We start from the raw sequence: 22469 nt of genomic DNA, 5'->3' as shown, positions 1-22469 counted from the left end.
TCTGCTCCCTGACTATACAGTCTGATCTTCACTGGCAAAAGTTACTGGGAGTAATCCAGTTTTGGAAGTCTCAGGGCCAGCTTACAGACAATGGCTACCATAAGCATGTTACTTAAAATAACCCATGTGGCAACTGTTACACATGATGGACATCCTGTTTTCACCACACTACCACATAGGGCCATTAGAAACGTTTTGCAGCCATAACACATGAACCAGCTGTTGTTGTTGTTTTAACATAAATTTGAGAAGGGGTTTCTGAAAAAGCTGACCATGTTTATTTGCTAGATTAAATCAGTTTCTATGCTGCCCGCCAATACAAATATTCTCAGGATAGCTCACAATAATGTGCTCAAAGGGCCTAGATTGGTGCAGCTTTATCACAGTTTATATTTTATTATTGTTAACAAAAATCTTACAGACATTTCCTTATTCCATGTTGTCTTGTTAAAATCACAGCAAGGATTGATGATAGTAATAAGGTTAGTTTTGTAAATTTAGTGTCCACACAATGTTCCCTGAGTGTTACCAAAGATGCATTCATACAGAGAATGTCTCAGATGAACCAGAATCTCAACAGATACAATGACTTCTAAGTCATGATAAAGATGCTAAGTATTTCTTTTGTTTGGATTCTCATGACACCCATATTTTTTTCCTGATAGGACATACTAACATTTAACATGTTTATTCAGTTCATTGTTTACTGTTAACAATGTTGGAGTCGGGCTTTATTTTAATATGACTATTTTGCCCCTTCTTGGTAATCCTGGAACAAGCAAATTTGTTGCCACGTGCTTTATTGTTGATGTTTTCATTATTTTAAAGTTGTTCTCTTCCTGTAACATCATGGAAAATATTACAGTTTTTTGGATGACTCCTGCTTTCCATTATGTAAATTATGTAGAATAATTGTTTCCTTTGCTATGAGTAGATAGTTGTCTTCAGAAGGCTTCCAGTGCCTTTTAATTACCACCGATAACATTTATTTTTGGGCTTCTGAATTAAAAGTGGCTAAACTGGCCATATTCCTTTTCAAGGCATGTTTTGAACAGATTTGTAGTATAATGCAATGTATCTGTAAACAGGGTTCAGACAATCATAATTACCGTAAGTTTCAAAATATGCATGCATATTTAAGTGACATATTCCTAAAATATGTGTTTCCACAGATATACAGTTCACATTTATAGTTACATAGTTCATAATGCACTTCCAGTCTTTGGGGCTGCAACATGTGGGCATTTGACCTGCTCTATAATACAGAAAACACCCAACTTGCTTTAGTGCAGCTGACAATAGTATCCCCTACTACACCGGAGAAAAGCTATGTATACTCAATTGTACAGAAAGCCACACATATTCTTTTGGAACTAAATGGGATTGCAAGTTTGAAATGCAGCACAGAAATGAGTTCCAAAACCCAAAGATGCCAGTTCAGTGGAATTTAGGCCAACACACCAATGCACTATTTGTTATTAAGCATTCTGCCTCTTTCCCAGTACACTTATGATGTGAGCACAATGATATTGAGTTGGGAGGGAGTAATAAAATTGTGACAGTGTCAAAAAGTGGAATAAAGGAAGTGCATGGAAATTGAGGTGAGCTGGACTAGAGGGGTAAGAACTAATTAAATGGGAGAGACGACTGATCTTCTAGCCTTCAGAAGGCCTTGCTCAGAATCTCCTCTGTCATCCAAGATTTCACCAATGGTTGCACACACACTTTCGGAGTTTTATCTAAACCCTTAAGATCTAGGAATTTGCTTGCTTTCTTTTTTCCTTTTTTTGCTTTTTATAAAAAATATAAATGATCGCTGAAATTCTAAGGATGCCAAATTCTATCTGAGATGGCTGTTGTGAGCAGCAGATTCATACATGTATAGAATAAATATAGATAGCCCTGGTGTGAATACCAGGGAATAGATTAGGTAGGCTTTACTTGGAGCTATAGCATATTACCCTTTCTGTCACCTCAAATGGGTTTAAAGGTAAAGTGTGCTCTCAAGTTGATTTTGACTCCTGGCAACCACAGAGCCTTGTGGTTTTCTTTGGTAGAAGGAGTTTACCATTGCCTCCTCCTGTGCAGTATAAGATGATGCCTTTCAGCATCTTCCTACATTGTTGCTGCCCGATATAGTACCAGTGGGAATTCAAACTGGCAACCTGGATCTAAATCAGTGCTGTAAAAACCTATACCGCAGATAAAATATTCTGTACAGAGATGTGTGTACCTGTTAAAAACCTTGAGTTGATTCTCTACATTTTGTCCTGGCTTTGTGAACATTGTGACATAAAGAAGGAGAAAAGGTCATCTCACTGAAGTTGTCAAAAGTACAGTTAATGTAATAGCTGTTGACTGTATCAACAAAATTTCAAATTTTAAAAAGGCTAACATAGTCGTTAGTTAAAGTTAAGTTTCTCATTCTTACATTGTCCTGTCAGAGCTGCTGTGGTATGGCTTCTTTCCATGCCACTCTGGTAATAATATATTTCTAAGATCCTACCTGGGAAGGGAGTGATATGACTACTTTCCACACCATATTGCCTTTTCCAGGAGATGGAGCAGCACTGGCTTGGAAAGTAACCAATCAGTTCTCACACCACTGAGGTCACGTTACACCACTCGATGCTGTAACTCTTGTAAAACTTGGAAAAAATGAGTATTTAAAATGGCATGTCATTAGGATGATCATGGTAGCACTTTCTTTAAATAGGTTATGTCAGAAAATGGGCACAGTTACACAGTAACAAACTGTTTATTTTTTCTACTAAATATGGTTGATTTTAGTATTAAAACCATGGAAATGGTGAAAAACAAGTGGGATCATTTTGGCAAAAATTTTGAAGCTTTGTCCATCTGGATCACTGAAAAGGAAAAAGAGCTGGATGCTTTGGAAACAACATCATCTTCCTTGGAAATGCAAATCAACCAAGTTAAGGTGATTGGTTCACATTATATTTAGCATTAAAACAGTATTTTCTCTTTTCTCCATTAGAAAGCTTCGGAGAGGAATGGGCATTTAACTCATGTTTCACAGCTACAATGATGTTAAAAATGTCACACTTTGAGACAAAGATGCCAAGATGGAAAGTTTTGCAGGAGTTTAAAATAAAATGCAAACGCAGGTTTCTTTCTCTTTTTAGAGTCTTAATTATAATAATCATGTATGTAATATAAAAGCACAGTTTTGATGGATTAATATGTTTTCAATTACTATTCATGGCCTGCAAAATGTCCTCATGGTATGTTTTCACAGAGTGTAGAAAGTTCTATATTGTAATATGTATAGCTGCTAGTTGCTATATTATTTTATTTCGGTATGGTAGATAATTTACATATGATTTTGTGTATCTTTTTTCAAATAATGCTGAAATAATAAAGGAACTACTGTGTTCAGTAGCTTCTGCACTCACAGACATTTGTTATATATTCTGAATTCTTTATATTATACTAAATTCCATTTTTCTCCAGATGCATTCATACATCTCAGATACATATAATCTTCAAGAGTTTCTTGCATGTGAACAAGGAACCCATCCCAAGTTCAAAGTATTTTTAAAATATCTGCCTCACTTTCTTACAAATGCATACACACATTTTCAGAGCCTTTGGCCTCAGCCTAGAGAGCCCCACGCACAGCTTTTATCTGTGCACTTATTACGTGTATCCCCATCAAACAGATGGCAAGCACTGTTCATTCTGGCAACACTGATAATCTTTTATGGAGAGGATTTTATGGAGAGGATTCCTGGATTCAGTCACCCCTCCCACCAAGAAATGACCAGTGTCTTCTAAACTCAGTTCCTGAAGCAGGCATAGAACCACAACTTTTGTATTTCAGGGGGCTGGATGTGTTGTGTCTAACATATATAGAATCACAAGCAAAAAGGTTTTCCACTCTTGCTGAATTAGGCATACATGTTCTATGAATGAAAAACTCTCCCTTTTAAACCTATATTCATTAAATTTAAGATACAGGAGAACCTCATTACTTGCAGGGGTTCCATTTCTCGCCTGCTACTAGAAATAATGCAATCACGAGTAACGAGGCATTATGGCAATGGGAAAAGGGGGGTTAGGTTCCAGGTTGGAGTGGAAATTTTAAAAAACAGCCCAGAACTTACTGTGGCGTACTCCGCAGGTCCCCCATGTATCCAGGAATGCCCCACAAAGGAAGAAATGCCTTGGAAAACTGCAAAAAATCAAGGGGGGAAGTTTGATTTTTGCAAGAAATGAGCCACAAAATGGCTTGAGACAAAATGGAGGACAGACATGACCTCTGCATTCAGTTCTGGCCCTCTAGGAACTGCAGATACATGGCTTTTAACCCTATCATATCAATGAATACAGGAAACAAGTGTCTATTGGGACACCCTGTGGATACACAGAACCACGAATTACTAGGTTCTTCTGTATACAAAACTGGGTCAAATTAAATGCACTTAATTTTATTTAAAACCGGTGGAACTTAAATGCTCATAAACACAATAAATCAAAAAAGTGAATCAAAAGGTAAATCAGTAAATCAAAATTTCATTTTTTCTTTGCTGCATTGTTGTTTCATTGTATTCTGCCAGAATCTATTTTAAAAGCCCGTTTGAAATTTCTTTTACCAAAATATACTTTTGATAGAACTTCCAAAATCATCACAGTAGTACAGCTGTAGAAAAGTAGTATAAGAGGTTTATATCTAAATACATAAAATAATAAATCTGGAACTAATCAGTTCCTCCATGTCTTAATTGCAGAAGGAAAAAATATGTATGTTTTAGCAGTTTTTCTAGGTATTGAAAAAATGTGTGTCACATATAATCAGATGTTATATGTTTTTATTTGTTAGGAATGATGGCATACATTTCATATAAAGTAATTCTTGTAAGTGAAAGCAGCTGAATCACACATGATATTAGACAGCAAATCTAGATTTAATCACAAATCAAGTATTCCCCCAAGTTTGTTATTGTGGGGTATATATGTATGTGAGTGTGTGTTCTTGTTTGTGTCATGAATGTACAGATGCATTCTTTATATATTTCCAATGAAAGAAATTGAACGTATTAGACAAGAGACTAATGAGCTTTTCCATCTTTTAAGAAATCAGCAAAGAAAAACTGGAAAAGATTTCTGTGAATGAATAAATATGAATGCATTAAACAAGTAGAATATAAATAATGTAATCCCTTGCAAATGCAAAGCTAGCTATCCAGTTGCCCAAGGCTTACATAGGAAGCTGCCATATACAGAGTCAGACCATTGGTCCATCTAGCCCAGTATTGTCTAAAACTGGCAGCAGCTTATCCAAGGTTGCAGACAGGAGTCTCTCTCAGCCCTGTCTTGGAGATGCCAGGGATGGAACGTGGGACCTTCTGCATGCGAGCATGCAGGTGCTCTTCCCAGAATGGCCCCATCACATCTTACAGTGTTCACATGTTGTCTCCCATTCAAATGCAAACATGGCAGACCCTGCTTAGCAAAGGGGACAATTCCTGCTTGCTACCACAAGATCAACTCTCCTCCCATTTCATGAGGAGCTGTAATACAGAGAATCTGCTTTGCATTCAGAAGATCCCAGTTTAATTTCCTGGCATCACCCAGTAGGGCTGAGAAAGACTCCTTGAGGCTCTACACACGATTGGTGTGTAAAGCTGGGAGGGTTTTGGCTGGGAAAGCAGGTCAGGCCCATTCTCCCCGCACACGAGCAGCTAGCCCACTGATTTGGCTGCCCACACGATAACTGGCTCTGTCATGGTTATGGTTATGGTTGTCATGGTAGGGGTGGTGGGGATCGGGGGCCACCTGTCCCCTGCAAGTCCCAGCATGCCCTATATGAGTGCATGGGGCATTCTAGGGAGAGACCCGAGGCTGGAAGGCTTGTAGCCTCCCAGTCGGGGGTCTCCTCACAAGTTGGCATGGAGCCACGCTGCAGCAACTCACGATCACAATTCACCACTCACAAACCCGGTGGTTCTCACGATGGAGGAAAACCAGGCTGCGCTCCCTTAGCCTGGTTTTCCTCCATTGTATGAATAGCATCATCATCATCAATTTTTATTACAGCCATTGGCCAGCAATAGCCTCCTTATGTTAAAACTGATAGCTGTTGCCCTAGGTCAGATCTGTGGAATAGGGGCTTTGTAACATGACTATTCACTTATCTAAAACTTTTTTTGAAGTGTACTTCATTGTTGCTCTATGCTGACAACTTCTTATTGATATAGACTAACAACCTGGTTGTGAAGGTGTTGGTTTGTACAGCAAAAAATATCCTGGACCATTGTTTGGAGAATATCATGACCTCTAAGAATACAGGAGTCTTTAACTGGGTTATGTAAAGGCACATATTCCCATAAACCAATCCCAAAGCAATAAATGTCATTCAGCGTACCCTCTTTAATGGGATTAAGGGTCACTTCTCAAAATATATTTTAAAAAACTTGATTACAGAATCAGAATAAACTGAATACATAATAGCCAACATTTAGAGTAACAAAACATGCATATTGTGCAAATGCTATGGGTGTGTGTGCGTGCAGTTTTGTTGTTCTCCCCTTCTCTCTATAGCCAACTGTGACTCTCAGAAATAGCTCTTTATAGCCAACTTCTCTTTATAGCCAACTGTGACTCTAAAAAAAAAAAGACTCTCTCCCTAAAGGCCTCAGAGTCACCGGGGACATGTTTTCAGGATTCACAGTCAGCTACAGAGGGAAGGGGAGATTGACAAAAATCACGCCTTCACCATGGCGTTTGCTGCATGTTTGCTGTTAGTCTGGATGTCAGCCACTGTGTCAAGTCTGAAGGACATCTTTTTTTCCTCCAAATGTAGTTTTTTCTCCCTTCAAAATATAGGGATACCACATGTGGGAACCCATCATTTCTCGCTTCAGAGTGTTTTAAAGGGAAAAGCCAAGCACATGTGCATTTGTACTCAGTAGAGATGTACACAAGCCATTTGTCCATCAAAATGCCTTGGACACCAATGATATTTTTAAAGTCTCATTTCAATATTATTTATTTATTTATTTATTTAAATATGTAAATACTGCTTTTCCAATAGTTTAAAAGCAGATAAAATCATAACAAAAATACAGTTTAAACACCAATAATAATACACCATTAACATAACATCAGCAATAGCAGTATGCTTTATAATAAAATGAATTTGGGTATTTAAAAAGAACAAGACTATAAATATACTTCTAATATATTTTATTGTCCTTCCATTTTATTTATACCATTTTACCTCTCATGGCTTTCCTCAAAGAATCCTGGGAATTGTAGTTTAGAGAAATGTGGAGAATTCTATCAGAGATCCCTAGTGCCCCTCATAGAACTATGAGGGGAGAAGGAATTATGTTAGAACAGTTTAAGCCCATAGTGCATATGGCACATCCTCCTGTTGCCTGCAGTGCAGCATTCAATATGAGAATATTTATCTTGCAGTAATAACCTTGATCAATTAAAAAATAATTGATTTCATAATATGCAAAGCTACATCTAAGTCAGTGCTTGAAGTATAATCCAACATGTGTGTTGTCCAGTTTTTAATTTTGTTAGTGCAAACTTCAAGGATGAACTATAGTACTGGGGAACAAGAAGGAGAGCCTGTTGAATCCTGCTTACAATCCTGAGTTTCTCAAATGCTAACCAATATGACAGTCACTAGGCTATATAGAAGAGTGAGTGTTTTCCATTTAGTCTGCATGTCCATGTAAACCAGCAGATCAGCCAATAGTGGTCATCACCATAACAGATGGCAGACAGCACCTCCAAAGAATTCTGATCTAATCCACCTACACTTCTTATCCTGATGTTTGTAATGAAAAAGTATTTTGGTTACAATAATGAACATCTATTACTTTCCTAATGCAATAGTATGATAAGCATCAATAACCTGCTAGAATTTTAATTAATTCCAAATGCATATTGCAAGCAGAACTTTAAAACTGGTCATTTGTCACATCATCTTTCTGCAAACTTAATAAATGCTAAATTAAATGAATGCTGCTAATTTAATATGAATATGAATGTTGCAGTTTTGTTCACAGTTTAAGGGGGAAAGCAATATTTGTAGTTGAACAATAAATAAGAGTTTATTGTTTTTAATCATCTTATTAACATCTTAATAAATAAATAGTTAACAATTCATTGCAATGATGCATATATGTTACATACATTGATTCTACCTGCATACAGAGCCTCTGCATGTTCAAATGGCTCACCATATGTTTGAAGCAAACAACAGCAATTTAAAATGAGCAGCTCCTTTAGATTGCTGTTTGGAGCAATTTAAAGTGGCTGTCCATATGATTCCTATAATGTGTGTGATGCGTGGCTTTTAATCAGTTGACTCACAGGAAAGCATTTACCATATGGTGTAATTTCTTTATTACACATTGCTTTACATTTTAGGTTATTATTAAAGAAATAGATGGCAAGAAAAATGAAACCCAAAATCTAGAAGAGGATGCTCAGTTGTTCTCTCAATACCTTACCTCTGGAGAAGCGGCACATATTAAAGCCAAGCTGACCCAGATCAGAAGGTACTGGGAAGAACTCAGAGATCGTGCACAGCATCTGCAAGGAACAATCACAGGAAAAGCTTCAGTGCAACAAAAATACGAGGAAAACTTGACAATGGTAAAACACTATAAATGCTTCCCAGGCTACAGAGGCTATATACAGGCTATACAGAAGAGAGTGGAAGTTAATTGTACATCCAGAGTAAACTACAAAAAGTCCATTTAAAGTGCCATGCTGTTTTATACAACAGCTTGAGTAAAGGTTACTTTTTGTTAGCACAGTGAGTTCCAGTGCGCCTTGAGTTACATTATGGTTTAACTCACCTAAATCCGTGGAGTAAAAACGATGAATTTAACTGAGGAAAATTCTGTATAGTATCACCATGTCTTTAAAGTATCCTTTCCAGTTTGAGATTCTGTGACGATAAGACTGCAATCCTATGCTTACTTACTTCCAAGTAAAGATGCATAGGATCAATTTTTAAATGTTTACATACAATCTGTCCATTTTTAATATAAAATAGTGGTTTGATCCTGTTAACAATGAGAGACTGTTTATATATGTGATATGTGATGTGATTTACATTATTTTTATTTTGTGTTTAAATATAAGCCATGCAGAATCCTAAAAATTGACAATTTAAATAAATAAGGAATAGTAGAGTAACTTAGTGTAAGATTGTAGCAATCTTAGGAAACTACAAAAGCATGTTTCCCCAGGCCATGTTCACTTCATGAAGTCAGATTCATTCCTAACCTGTACAATGAATAGTTAAGATGAACTCGAAACTGCAATGTGATCTTTTTAAACATGGCTTGTTTCATTAATTTAATTTGTTAAGGTCCAACAGGACCTCTGCAAATATGAAGCCAAACTGGCAGAGCTGGATACTTCATGTTCTTCATCAGCAGAAACTTACAAGGCCCTTCAAGATCATATGGTAAGACTGTCTTTAAAGTTTGCCACTTGATTACATACTTAACATATGAAAGAAATTTGTACTATTCTGGACAGAGCTGCTGTCAAAAATTGACAAGTAAAAAACTCCAGTTGAAAACTGGATTTCTGCAATCAGCAACCTACCTGTTATAGGGCAGGATAGACAAATTAATGATAGCCCCACAATTTGGATAGTTTTAAAAAATAAATCTGAAGTGGTAAATAGGAGCTTGACCACATGTATGATATTAGTAATTTTTGTAATTTTTTAAAATTTTAAAATAAAAGTTTTCTGAAACATGTGTGTCAGTCAGATGTATGTTGGGCGGGGGGGGGCGCAATTTCAGTGCTTGCCCTGGGTGCCATTTTCCCTAGTTACGCCACTGGCTGATATCCCTGGCAGAATGCCTGAGGGGGAAGTGATACAGGATTCCTATGGGGTCCAGGAACCTTTATCAAGGGAGGCTGGTGATTGTCCCATTTCCTGTGTTCCTGGTAGGCTGCATCCTAATTGTAAATGGCTTACTTATGTGTTAAGATTAAAAGCATCCCCCTGAACTTGTAAGTTGCTAAGGAAGTCAACGAGGTGAGCAGCCTAACACAGGCTAGGGCAGTCCAGCCTGGATTAGGCTGCTTGTGTGGAGTCCCAGGATCACTCCCAATTCTGGTGTTTCTGCCCTACCTAACCCAACTTTTAACCCCAACCTTTAGCCAGGCAGCCCACACATATACAGAACTGGGTGGCAAGAGTGCCCAGCTGAGGGAGGGTCCCTCAATGCACTGCATTGATCCTTCCTGGCGCAGTGCATTGAGGGATGCAGAGTACTCCCTGCTCCAGCTCCCTGCTCTGCCGCTTGCAGTGGCGCCACTCATGTGCATAATCTCACCATCTCACAGATATGAGTAAAAGCTGTTCAGTCTTGGACAGTATCGTATACATTCCTAGACTCTCCAAGGATGTGAAAAAATGATGCCCTTAACATCATGGATGCACTCTTGTTACCAAACTCTTGACAACAGAGACCTCTTTATTAAAGACCTTGAGTCAGGCGCATCTATCTGTAGGCGGAGGTGCATGTCTCTCAGATTTGTATTCCACCAGGCATAACATGTGAGGGTGAAAACTCCCTGTAAAATTCTGAGGCAAAGGAGAACCAATTCTTACCTGAGGAGTGGCAGCATCTAATTTATTGAGTGAGACTTGGAGTCAATTCACCAGCAATTTGATGTCCTCTCCTTACATCCCCCATTGGATGGAGCAATTTGAGGCCATAGCACACAGCTCAAAGACAGAAAAGACAGATCTTTTTACTCCTTTATCACCTCATTTGATGAAGATTTATGGACTCAGCTAGGCTTTGGGTTTTGTTGGATCAACTTCTTGCTGTCCCAAAGACAGCAAATATTGCAGGCTGAGCAGCTCAAAGTTAAGTGTTTCCTGCTCTGTGCAGTCAGGTGCATCCTGACTGCATCCCACTCTTGAGGTTGGTTTCCCAAACCTTATGTTTATTTTTATAAATGTATGTATTCATGTGTTGCCAAATACCTTTTTTCTGCCAAAAAAGGTCTTCAGTGACTATAAACAATAAAACAAAAACAATGCTAGGAAAAGTAAACTAAAACACACATTTTAGCAGACTAAAAATTGATGCAATTTACGACAGCGACAAATATAAGGAATATTTATATACCACTTTTTAACAAAAGTTCCCAAAGTGGTTTGCATAGATATAATTAAATTAAATTAAATTAAATTAAATGGCTCCCTGACCCCACAGGGATCACAATCTATAAAAGAAGCATAAGATAGATACCAGCAACAGCCACTGGAGGGGTGTTGTGCTGGGGATGGATAGGGCCAGTTGCTCTCCCTCTGCTTAATAAAGAGTATCACCACTTAAAAAAGGTGCCTCTTTGCTCAGCAGGGGACTTTTAGGAAAGCTTTTTGAAATAAAAATACCAATGCCCACTGGCAGGAGTTCTCCAAAGTGAAAGCATGTTAGGTGTCATTGCAGATGGTGCTCCATATTGTGGGTACTGTTAGTGAAAAAGATGTTCAGCCTGGCTGTATTACAACATGCTCTGTCCAAGTTTGTATGCCATCTGAAATTGCTACGCTTGAACATGTCGGTGATTATGATAATTGTGTTCTGTTTGTTGCTTCAAATTAAACAGGAATTATCTCAGGTTTTAGAAAAAATGAACCAAACACTAGCCAATCTGTCATCTGCTGCTCACAAGGTCATAAACAAAGAGAAAGCAGTTCAGGATGTATTAAAGCTTCAGCAAAAATATGACAATGCCACACATCGCACTAAAGAGAGACAAGCCTCATTAGAGTCTCACCTAGCACAATGGCAGAGGTAAGTAAGCCACTGTAGTTGGCTAGAGGAATACCTGCTGATATTTCCCACCTTTTGTTTTAGTAGGACTTGAATTGATGGGTGTTTTTTTTAATGTATTCCACTAGACAGGAGAAGGAGCTATCTACTTTCCTGACCTGGTTGGAGAGGTGTGAAGCAGCAGCCAGACCTTCAGAGCATGTGTCTGCCGATAGAGTCAGAGTAGAAAGTGAACTGCAGCTAGTTCAAGTAAGTTTGTGAGCTGGCAACTAAAACATTTTCCTATTTTTAGTGTTTCTATAACCTACAAGGAATAAGTATATATTCTTGGTAGTGGTCTTATTGTCCTCCACACTATGGATGTCTGTGCCTGCATAGACAAACCCTGGGGAAACTTCTAGAGCTATTGGAGCCTTTTGCCAGTAGCCCTACCCCCTATAGTGACATAACCATCTCCTCAGACATATCTCCCTCAGACTTCTTCCAACCGCCACGATAGCAACCTCAGAGGACCTTCTGCCTTGGTTGTCTGAGACCAGAGAGAGGGAGAGGGAGAGGGAGAGGGAGAGAGAGAGAGAGAGCCTTTATTCCTTCTGTCACACACGTTTTGTTTTTGTTTTTGTTCTATCTTCTATTATATCTTTCATTCTTTTGCGTGTTCATTTCTTTCGATCCCCACCACCACCATACCAATGGCCTCCTGCCTTTTCCCTCAGGCTGTGGGCAGTTTATGGCTGCTAAGCCCCATTTCAAAGTCTGTGTGTCCTAAGCAGCGAAGCTCCCAGCTTCAAACAGATACGACAGCTGCCTTGTCTGCCTGGGGGATGCTCACCGGTTGGATTTGTGCCCTGTCTGCAAGGACTTCATGAGGGGCTCTGTTGTGGGAAAGGGCTCTGACTGCCACCTCAGCCCTTCAGTCCCTTGCCTTGATTTTAGAGGAAGGCACTGCTGGTGCCCAAGGAAAAGGGAGTGGCAAAGAGAGAGGAACCCACCCACCCCCGCCCCAGGAAGTCACTGTTTAAGGACTAGATCCTGCTCGCCTACGGACTCTCAAAGTAACCCGATTCCTAAGAAACACAGGGAGGGAAAAGGGAAAACTGCAACTGTTACTCAGCCACAGAGTGAGTCAGTGGGCAAGCAGCCGACCCAGTCTGACCAAAATGTCAAGCCTACTGCCTCTTGTAGTCTGGCAGATACTGCTTCCAACTCGGAGGAGGATGCGACCTCCTCGACTCACAAGGATCCTGATGTGATACTGGTTCACCAGTGCAAGATGACACCCTGTTTGGGACTAAGGGCCAGTCCTTGGAAGACTATAGACCCTATTCAGAGCAAATCCAGTGTATGGTGTCCGCCCTGGTGCTGGAAACGCAACAGTTAAAGCATGACATGACTGACCCAGTGTTTGGATTATTTAAACGATCTACACCTGCACCAGTATCCTTACAGCTACTCCCTACTGTCTCAGGAGTGGGTAAGGCCACCTGGGCCAAGCCAGCATCCATCTAACTAACATGCAAGAATTGGGAAAAGCCAGTCAGACACCCCATACCTTTTTATGCATCTCAAGCCAAATTCTATTGTAGTGGAATCATCCCAACATGCTGCTAAGCAGAAATTCTTATCAGCTCCTTCAGACCCTGATAGGGAAAAAATGGATACGTTTAGGAAGCACATTTATGTGACCGTGAGCCTCCAGCTCCGCATTTCTAATTATCAGGGGTGTATGACTGGTTATACCCATTTTATTTTGGATAATATTGAGCCTTTCCTACAACAACTTCCTCCAGACAGGAAAGAGACCACCATGACCTTTCTTAATGACAGCCTTCAGATCAAAAAACAGCAACTTCGTTCAGCACGGCATGAAGCAGATTGTGAATCTCGTAATATGGCCACAGCTATAGCCCTACACCATCATGCCTGGCTTAAATTTACCTCTCTTAGCCATGAGGCAAAGCTCCAAACTGAAGATCTCCCCTTTGATGGGGATAACCTATTTAGAAAGGTAACTGATGATACACTGGAAACAATCCATACACTAAAAGCAACTGCGAAGTCGATGGGAATTCAATCCTTCCAGCAAAAGCAGAACAAACACCACCAATGGGAACCACAAGTGAACCAAAAATCTAGTTTTTAGGCCTTTCGTCGCCAGGAGCAGCAAAGGAATAGATACCAACAGTACAGTTCCTTCCGTAAATCATGCACTCCTATTTCCAAAACCACTCCAAGGTCCTTTAGCAAGAGAGCCTGACACTCTATCTGCCTCCAGACTTCTCCCATTTGCAAACGCCTCGCAGGATATTACCAAGGACCAGTGAGTGTTGACCATCATACATTTAGGATACACGATCGAGTTTCACACCCTACCTCCCTTTTCGGGAATGCGCTGCACACAATCCAACCCAACCCTGCGACAGGAGGTAAACTCCTTGCTCAAAAAGTATGCCATTCAGTGAGACCGCATCAATACTGCAACAGGTTTTTACTCCCAGTACTTCTCTATCCTGAAAAGAGATGGTGATTTGAGGCCCATCCTAGACCTGCGAGACTTGACCATTTTATTCTATAGAGGCATTTCCATATGACCACCCTTGTCCAGATTTTGCAACTCCTACTGCGCAACTACTGGTTCATGGCCATAGACCTGCAGGACACATACTTTCATATATCCACCAGACCGCAACACAGAAAGTACCTCTGCTTTTGCAGTGGGAAATGAGTCTTCCAGTACACTGTACTGCCCTTTGGTCTGTCCACAGTGCCAAGAGTCTTTACCAAGTGTATGTCGGCAGTCATGGCTCATCTTCGCCAAAGCCCCATTCGCATATTCCCATTGCTGGATGACTGGCTCTTGGTGGCTCAGACTGAAGAGGACTTGCACCAACACATTTAAACTACATTAAACCTTTTGCATCGTCTGGGACTATGTGTCAATTGGAAGAAGTCAAAACTGACTCCCACAAGATCTAGAATTCCTAGGCACTATCCTTGACTCTCAAGACATGCTTGCCTCTCTACCCCCATGGATGATAGCGGATATTAGGGCCTTGGCACATAGGATTCTATCTTCCAGGCGACACCCAGTGATTCATCGCTTTCACCACCAGGATATTGAGGATAGCACGCCTCCACATACGCCCCTTACAACAGTGGTTCCTATCAATATTCTGTGCACAAAAAGATTGTTCAAACACTGTACTGCTACTTGTTTTGATCATTGCCCGTAAATAAAGTATCTATCTATACTACTACTTCCAGACACTGTCCGCAACTCTTTATGTTGGTGGTCGAGATGCCTGAATCTTACCAAAGGCAGACCCTTTGTATAGCCACTGGCCACGACGTTGCTAACAATAGATGCCTCCAATTCAGGTTGGGGCGCACACTGTGCCAACCACAGTGTATCAGGAATATGGAGCGAACACAAAAGCAGCTGGCACATCAATTGCCTCGAGCTCCTAGCCATTTGGAAGGTGATGAGAGCCTTCCTTCCACTACTAGATGGCACCTCTGTGAGGATCATGATGGACAATGTCACAGCAATGTCATACTTGAACTGGCAAGGAAGCACATGTTCCTCTGTATTATGCCATCTGGCTCTGGACATTTAGAACTTGTGCCTGAACCATCATATTTGGCTGAGTGCCATGCATGTTGCTGGGAAAGAAAATGTATGAGTGGATGCTCTGAGCCACGCCCACCAAGCGCAGTCCCACGAGTGGACCCTGAATGGCACAGTGGTCCAAGACTTATTCCATCATTGGGGTCATCCAAGTATAGACCTGTTCACAACAGAGGAGATCAGGCAATGACCACAGTTCAGCAGCAGAGCATGTCACAATTGCAACTCATTGCAGGATGCCTTCCTGTTGCCATGGAGCGAAGATTTGCTCTACCTGTTTCCCCCTCTACCGCTCATACCAGTGGTGCTGAGGGAGGACAGTGAACTGCATACTGATTGCTCCATGGTGGCCTCATCAGGCCTGGTTCCCCATGTTGTTGGACCTCTCCAGTGATCAGTACGTAACTTTAGCTGACCATCAAGATCTTCTGACCCTGGAAGACAGGTCAGTGTTCCACCCAAACATCCGGAGCTAACACCTCACAGTGTGGAGAATCTCCTGTCACTAATACAAGACAGACCGGTGTTGAAAGTTATTTTAGTTGTTAGAAAGCCTTCCACGCAATGCTCTTATGCTGCAAAATGGAAACATTTCATGATCCTTGCAACCAACAAGCTTACTGACCCCAAGGAAGCCTCCTTGGAGTTTGTTTTTTCTTATCTGTTACATTTAAAAAGTTTGAACCCATAAATTGCTTTGTTAAAGGGCCACCTGGCTGCCAATGCAGCTAACACTTCTCATGTCCACATTTTTTCATTGGACCCCCGTTAAAAAATTCTTCAAATGTTTGCTTTGCCTATATCCGCCAGCCCCCAGACTAGCTCCCCCTGGAATCTGAAGTTAATCCTCTCTGCCCTTATGCACAAACGCTTCAAGCTGATGGCCACCTGCTCTTTGAAGATCCTGACTATTAAGACTGCCTTTTTGTTGGCAGTTATGTTGGCCAGACATGTGTCTGAACTGAGGGCACTACGGGCTGATCCACCCTTCCTCACCTTCCGACAGGACAAGGTGCTTCTGAGACGTGACACACAATACCTACCTAAGGTATTATATCTCAGTAGCATGTCTCCCAAGACATCTGTCTTCGGGTAGTCTTCCCTTCATTTTAATCAGAAGAAGAACATTCTTGGCATACCTTAAATGTTAAGCATGTCCTCTCTTTTTACCTGCATCGTATACATCTGTTTCAGCAATCACATTCGCTGTTTCTCTGCTACGCTAGTCCTAGCAAAAGGAAGCAAGTTTCCACACAGATATTGTCTGGTGGATCATCAATACTATCAGGCAGGCATCTATCCTAGCTCAGAAGTCACCACCACCCTCCATAAAAGCACACTCCACGAGGGCTATGGCCACCTCTATGGCATATCTCCATGGAGTTCTGTTGGATGCCATCTTTAGAGCTGCACCCTGGAAGGGGTTGTGTCCTTCATTCTCTATTATGCTCTGGACACTAGGTCAAGGGTACATTTACAATTTGGGACAGCGATCCTGGGTTCCATCCTCAGTAGATGCCCACTTCTCCTGCCATCCAGGTGAGTAGCTTGCTAATCTCCATAGTGTGGAGGAAAATAGGACCACTACCAAGAAAGTCAGGTTGCTTACCTGCAACAGTAGTTCTTGTAGTGGTTCGTTGTCCTTCACACATGTTATTTTGATCGCGGTGGTCAGGGACTGAGGGAGATATGTCTGAAGGGAAGGTTATGTCACTATAGCGGGTGGGGCTACTGGCAAAAGGCTCTGATAGCTCTAGAAGGTTCCCTGGGGTTTGTCTATACAGGCACAGACATCCACACTGTGAAGGACAATGGACCACTACAAGAAATACTGTTACAGGTAAACAACCTGACTATCTTTGAGATGTGATCTATGTTCCCTCACAACTTGCGTTCTGCGCCTGCATAATAACCCCCACAGAAGAATTTCAAGCTCCATGAATGTTCTTCAGCTCTGTCAGATCATGCATGTAGCATGACGGTTCTTTTCAGTGGGAGAACACCTTTCTCCTTCTCGACTGCCGCACTGCTTGCATCATGAAGGCTTTGCTCCATCTCATCCCAGTTCCTATGATAAAAAACTTTTCTTGATCCTTTGCTTGACTATGGATAGCTTTACAGCTTATTCTCTGGATTTCATTTCCACTTTGTTCTTCTCAGTGATTTCCTGGCTTCAACTATGGTCTGCCTTTTGGTTCCCCACTTTGCATCACCCCTCTCTATTGGTCTAATGGGTGTTAGAAAAACTTTTTTAAAGTGTGCCTTTTGTGGTTGCACTTTGCTGTACTTTGACAGGCACAACAAATGCTTAATTTGTCTAGGAAGGGGACATAATTTGAAAGATTGCAAGATTTGTTTAGCCTTTTTGAGGCAAACCAAAAAGAACAGAGGACTTCATCATAGAGCAGCGCTCTATGAAACTGTTCTTAGATGACCGAATCTGATGCCGAAATTGCAAATTCCATCAACGTCAATGGCATTGATGTTGACCGACAGCTGCCCCTCAGAATAGAGGTTGACTTCAGGAGATTCCAATGTCTCTGTACCTCAAACCCCTTCTACTAAAGAACATGGAGACTCGACTTTTTAAAAGCCTGAGACAGTGGGCATGGAAACCCAACGTTGATGCCATAAGAATCACAAGCGTGAGCAGTCGGGCTAGCCGGACTCATCAAGTACCAAACACTGCCACATGTTGACGTCGACCTCCAAACCATCAACTTCGATCATATTGAAGTAGTCAATGGCATCAAAACTGAGGCTATCCCCTCATACTTCCTCACCTTCAGCCGTGCAGAGAGAACATTATAGAGCTCAACCCTTGACATTGGTACACTGCTGATGTAGATATTGACATTGATAACAGCCTCAACACTGACACTGACATTTATAACACCCACATTCCTCTTGATCAAACTATCGACATTGACATCGGCCCGCCTGACGTCATCGACGATTGGACCTAAGTTTGTTGTGTCCGATATCAACGGCACCATCAAACAGTAAACCTGACACCATTATAAAGAGTATGCCACAAGCCGCCTCATCTATTGTGATTGACCTTTTTTCCTGACTCTTCTCCGGCTCAGTCTGTGCATACCAGTACAATCTATCTTTCTCCAGATGTGGTTGATTATAAGTTATAGTTATGCTGGTTTAAGACTAACATATGCTGTTTTGGTTCCCAGGATTTGCAAGCTGATGTTGCATCCCATGCATCTCTGTATGCCAGCATATTGCAGTTAAATGAGTCACTATTGAAAACAAGTTCTAATGAAAGTGTGAAAGCAATGAAAGAAGACATGGAAGAGTTAGACCAAAGATGGAAAGCTCTACCTCAGACAGTTAGCAAAAGGTTTGTGTTTCTAGTTATGTAACAGCATTTAACTGGCACAGAGATGCTGAATCATAGAAGCATGGGGTTGAAGAGGGCTTTGTGGGCATCTCTGTACAACTCAGTGCAGGAGCATCCTCAATAGGCATCTGTCCAGTCTCTGCTTGGGTTAGAGAGAGATATTACTAGCCCTGCTGGGTAATTTTTTTTATTGTTGAGTTGCCCTTACTTTTAAGAAGGCTTTCCTAATGTTCAGCCAAAATCTACCCCCCTATAACTTAGATCTAGTCCTGTCCTAACTTAGATCTAGTCCTGGAGCAGCAGAGAACAAGACTTTTTCCTCATCTCTGTGACAGCCCTTCAGGTATTTAAGGGTGTTGCCATGCTCCACTCCTTAGTCTTCTCTTTCCCAGACTAAACATATTCAGTTCTTTTAAGCTTTCATCATAGGTCTTGTTTTATGGACTGCTGACTATCTTAGTTACCTTCCTTGAGCTGCTTTCACTGTAACTGCTTTCATTTTTAAGTGAGTGCCCACAATTGAACACAGTACAGGGATCAATCCATAAATTTACCACACTTTTCCTGATGTGTCCATAGAAACTGGGTCATATTGTAATTTGGAGAGTACTGAAATAGAAAGCGTGGGAATCCAAGAAAGCTGGGCCTAATCTGGGCACTGTGGCATTGCCATCTCCTTTCCACATGGAATATTGTGCAAGAAAACATTGTGCTCTTAATTTGATTTTTTAAAATCCATCAACTGTTTTGGAACCCAAATGAAAATATCATATATGTTTTTAACATTAATATCTTGTAGGATTAATTTCCTCCAGTCCTTGGTTGCTGAACATAGGAAATTTGATCAGCTACTCCTCAGTTTTTCTGACTGGATTAAGCAATGTCTTGGTAAACTCAATGCTACATCTGAGATAAGTACAACTGATCAGCAGAAAGCTAACGATCACAACAAGGTAAACTATATCATTTATGAACTGACAGAAAGCCTTGCATCTGCATCAACTTCCCAAATCAATTATGGGACTTTCCCATTTGTTAAGTATAAATTTTTCAGCACAGTTTTGTACAACACAGTTCACAGAATACGGAATGGAAGGAAGGAAGGATAGATAGATAGATAAAGAGGGAAAGAAAAAGGCTGGGGAGGTGGCATTTCCGATTAACATTGTTTAATGATCAATGAATAGTATCCTTGTCATGGATATACTTGGCAGTGAATCGACGGATGGGGAGGTGGGAGAAGAATTTGCTGCTGCTGCTTCCATCAGTCCAAAGGCTAGATAAATGTCTACTTTTCTAGACCTCGTCCTGGCCTATATTTAGCAGGATGGAGATGCTTTGGTGGAAAACTGTCTGGCGGCAGAAGTTGTAGTGGTAAATTAAGAGTGAGGTGGTGAGTAAGGATGAACATTTGAGGAATGGGGTGCTGTATTTGTAAATGCCTCTGGGTACAGTGTACTCATTTACAAGAGAGCTGAAGTGCACTGTATACTCCTATCCTCTGTACCAGCACATTACATAGCTATGTCACTTGGTACTCCCTGTAGAGGTGAACACTGTACCCAGAGAGAGCCATGGTTGTTAGGTACCTATTGCCCTGTCCCTGGGTACACTGTACCCAGGTACAACTACTTCTGTATAGGGCTCAGATAATGTTTTCACATCTCTAAATTTCAACTCAAGGAAGAAACTGAATTAATGCTACATACAGGACATACAATACATGTCTGAGAGCTTTCCTAGACAGCAGGCTTTACTGCAGGTTTTCTGCGAGGCTTTACTTCAAATTCGAAGTTGCCCCAAAAAACTGATGCAAAAAGTTGATTTTTTAACCCTAATATAAATTGGGCAAGATTAAAAATCTCTAACACATGATGAGAAACCCAAATTGTGTGTGAAGTACTCCCTGATAGCTCAAAGGGACTTTGGGAGTAAATTTGGCCGATACGAGAATGCACACTTACTTCCACTCCAGAAGAGATGCGAACTAAAAGCCGGATGTGAAAAAGCCCATGCGAGATAAGATTCTTACACACACATATTCACATTCAAATTGGTTGCTTGAGACTTTGAAGGGAAATTTGGAGTATTTAAAAAAGATGGTGCTGGCCAAAGTAAGTTGACCAAATTTTAGAAATTTACAAAAGAGCATCTAGAAAACTCACAATAATTCAGGCTAGTGTATTTTACAGCAGAGATGTGAACGTTTGATTTGAAAAAGGACATATTAAGTTTGAGCAAAGATTAGCAGAAATTTAGTTGCACTTCGATAATAACAAAATTTTCTGACAGTTATAAGCAAGACTTGTACTGACAAAGAAACCATTTCACGTTTGTGCACATTAAAATACAATTTTGTCCTTCCCGTTCACCTGGTAGGACCAGAAAATGGAAGTGGAAGCGAAGTACAAAGAACTCCAGAATCTGAAAATTTGTGTTGAAAAGCTGTGTTCTTTCAGTCGGCCAGAGGATCACAATATGTTCCAGAACAAGGCTGAAGACTGTCTCCAGCTCTATCAGGAAGCCAGCCAAGTAATTAGCCGCCGGCAAGAAGTTCTGCCCCATCTCACAGCCTTCCTAGAACTTCATGCTGCTGCATCACATGTCCTCCACCACTTAAGAGAGATGGTAGAAACAACTGGAAATATAGACAAGTCTAAATCTGAAGTGCTGGAGAAGGAACTGAGTGAGGTTATTCAAGATGTCAGCAAACTAGAATCTACAGCAGCCAGTTTAGATGCATCCCTTACTAAAGCTCAGTATCATCTAAAACATGGAAGCTCTGACCAAAGGACCTCCTGCAGAAATATTGCTGACAGTCTGTGCACAGAACTGGAATCCACCCAATCTTTGTTGGGAACTAAGCAGAGTGAAGCAGAAGCCCTTGGAGCTCTGTACAAGTCTGTCATGGAGCGCAAAGAACAGCTTCTAAAAAGCATTGAGGACCTTGAAGAAAGGGCTGACAAGGAAGGGCTGAAAGAACCAAGCCTTCAGGAAATTCAACAAAGGTGAAACAAAAACCTCATGTACTATTAATGAGGATGATTTATCTATTGTTTCTTATCCCATTCCACTCATCAAGGGTGTACTCAGAGCAAGACCACCATTCTTTTTGCATTTAATGCAGAGGTGCACCTAGGTAATTTTGGAGCCTGGACCTAAAGGCCTTTAGAGCCCACCCCCCTGCCAGTTAAGCATCCTCCTCCTACACACACACTCACTGTGACACACATAGTATTTTTAACACATGGGTTCTTGAGAGCACAAAGAGCAACTGAAGTCACAAGAATGTAATAATATAAAACAGGTATATTTATGTAAGGAATATTTCAACATGCAACTTATTCCCATCCCACATATTTCTTTCCCCACTCCCCCCCCCATCTCTAAAGCAGAGGTCACGCTCAGCCACCCAGCTCAGGTCACAGTCAAATTTGGCCGCCCAGGACAGACTAACCACCAAAGACAGACTGAAGCGGATTTGAGGGGCCCCAGGGGATGTGGAGGCCCTGGACTTCTGCTCAGATGTCCAGGGGTAAGAGTGCCTCTGGTTTAATGTCACTTCTGTCTTGTGCTGCCCCAAGAGTTCTGTTTCCCATCATGTCTATGATTAATTCTTCCTGGAAATGCAGGCTCATTTCATCCCCCACCCACCCCCACACCTTAAATAATGCTGATTTAA

The 22469-nt window shown here is 41.0% G+C and overlaps 1 protein-coding gene and 1 long non-coding RNA gene across 20 annotated transcripts in view; one reads left to right on the top strand and one right to left on the bottom strand.

The window, feature by feature from the left end:
- The window catches only part of SYNE1 (spectrin repeat containing nuclear envelope protein 1), a 575028-nt gene that overhangs the window by 194354 nt on the left and 358205 nt on the right, over window positions 1-22469 (top strand). For 14 of the 19 annotated variants that reach the window (XM_053292895.1, XM_053292839.1, XM_053292877.1 and 11 more), the window contains 8 exons: window positions 2791-2941; window positions 8413-8640; window positions 9365-9463; window positions 11638-11825; window positions 11933-12053; window positions 18594-18787; window positions 19587-19740; window positions 21167-21795. In XM_053292895.1, the coding sequence (XP_053148870.1) occupies window positions 2791-2941; window positions 8413-8640; window positions 9365-9463; window positions 11638-11825; window positions 11933-12053; window positions 18594-18787; window positions 19587-19740; window positions 21167-21795 (1764 nt within the window). The remainder of the gene's footprint in view (window positions 1-2790; window positions 2942-8412; window positions 8641-9364; window positions 9464-11637; window positions 11826-11932; window positions 12054-18593; window positions 18788-19586; window positions 19741-21166; window positions 21796-22469) is intronic. The other 5 variants (XM_053292848.1, XM_053292903.1, XM_053292867.1 and 2 more) reach the window with 1 other exon arrangement.
- LOC128343626 (uncharacterized) lies at window positions 4156-10722 on the bottom strand. Its single transcript, XR_008315624.1, has 3 exons — window positions 10628-10722; window positions 8496-8577; window positions 4156-4195 (listed from the first exon to the last, which is right to left on the bottom strand). It is a non-coding gene; the product is annotated as an uncharacterized LOC128343626 (long non-coding RNA).

This window comes from Hemicordylus capensis, chromosome 1 (genome assembly GCF_027244095.1).
Source record: "Hemicordylus capensis ecotype Gifberg chromosome 1, rHemCap1.1.pri, whole genome shotgun sequence".
In the NCBI taxonomy this organism is placed as follows: Eukaryota; Metazoa; Chordata; class Lepidosauria; order Squamata; family Cordylidae; genus Hemicordylus; species Hemicordylus capensis.
The sequence above is the reverse complement of the archived record's forward strand: the minus strand, read 5'-3'. Positions and strand labels throughout refer to the sequence as shown.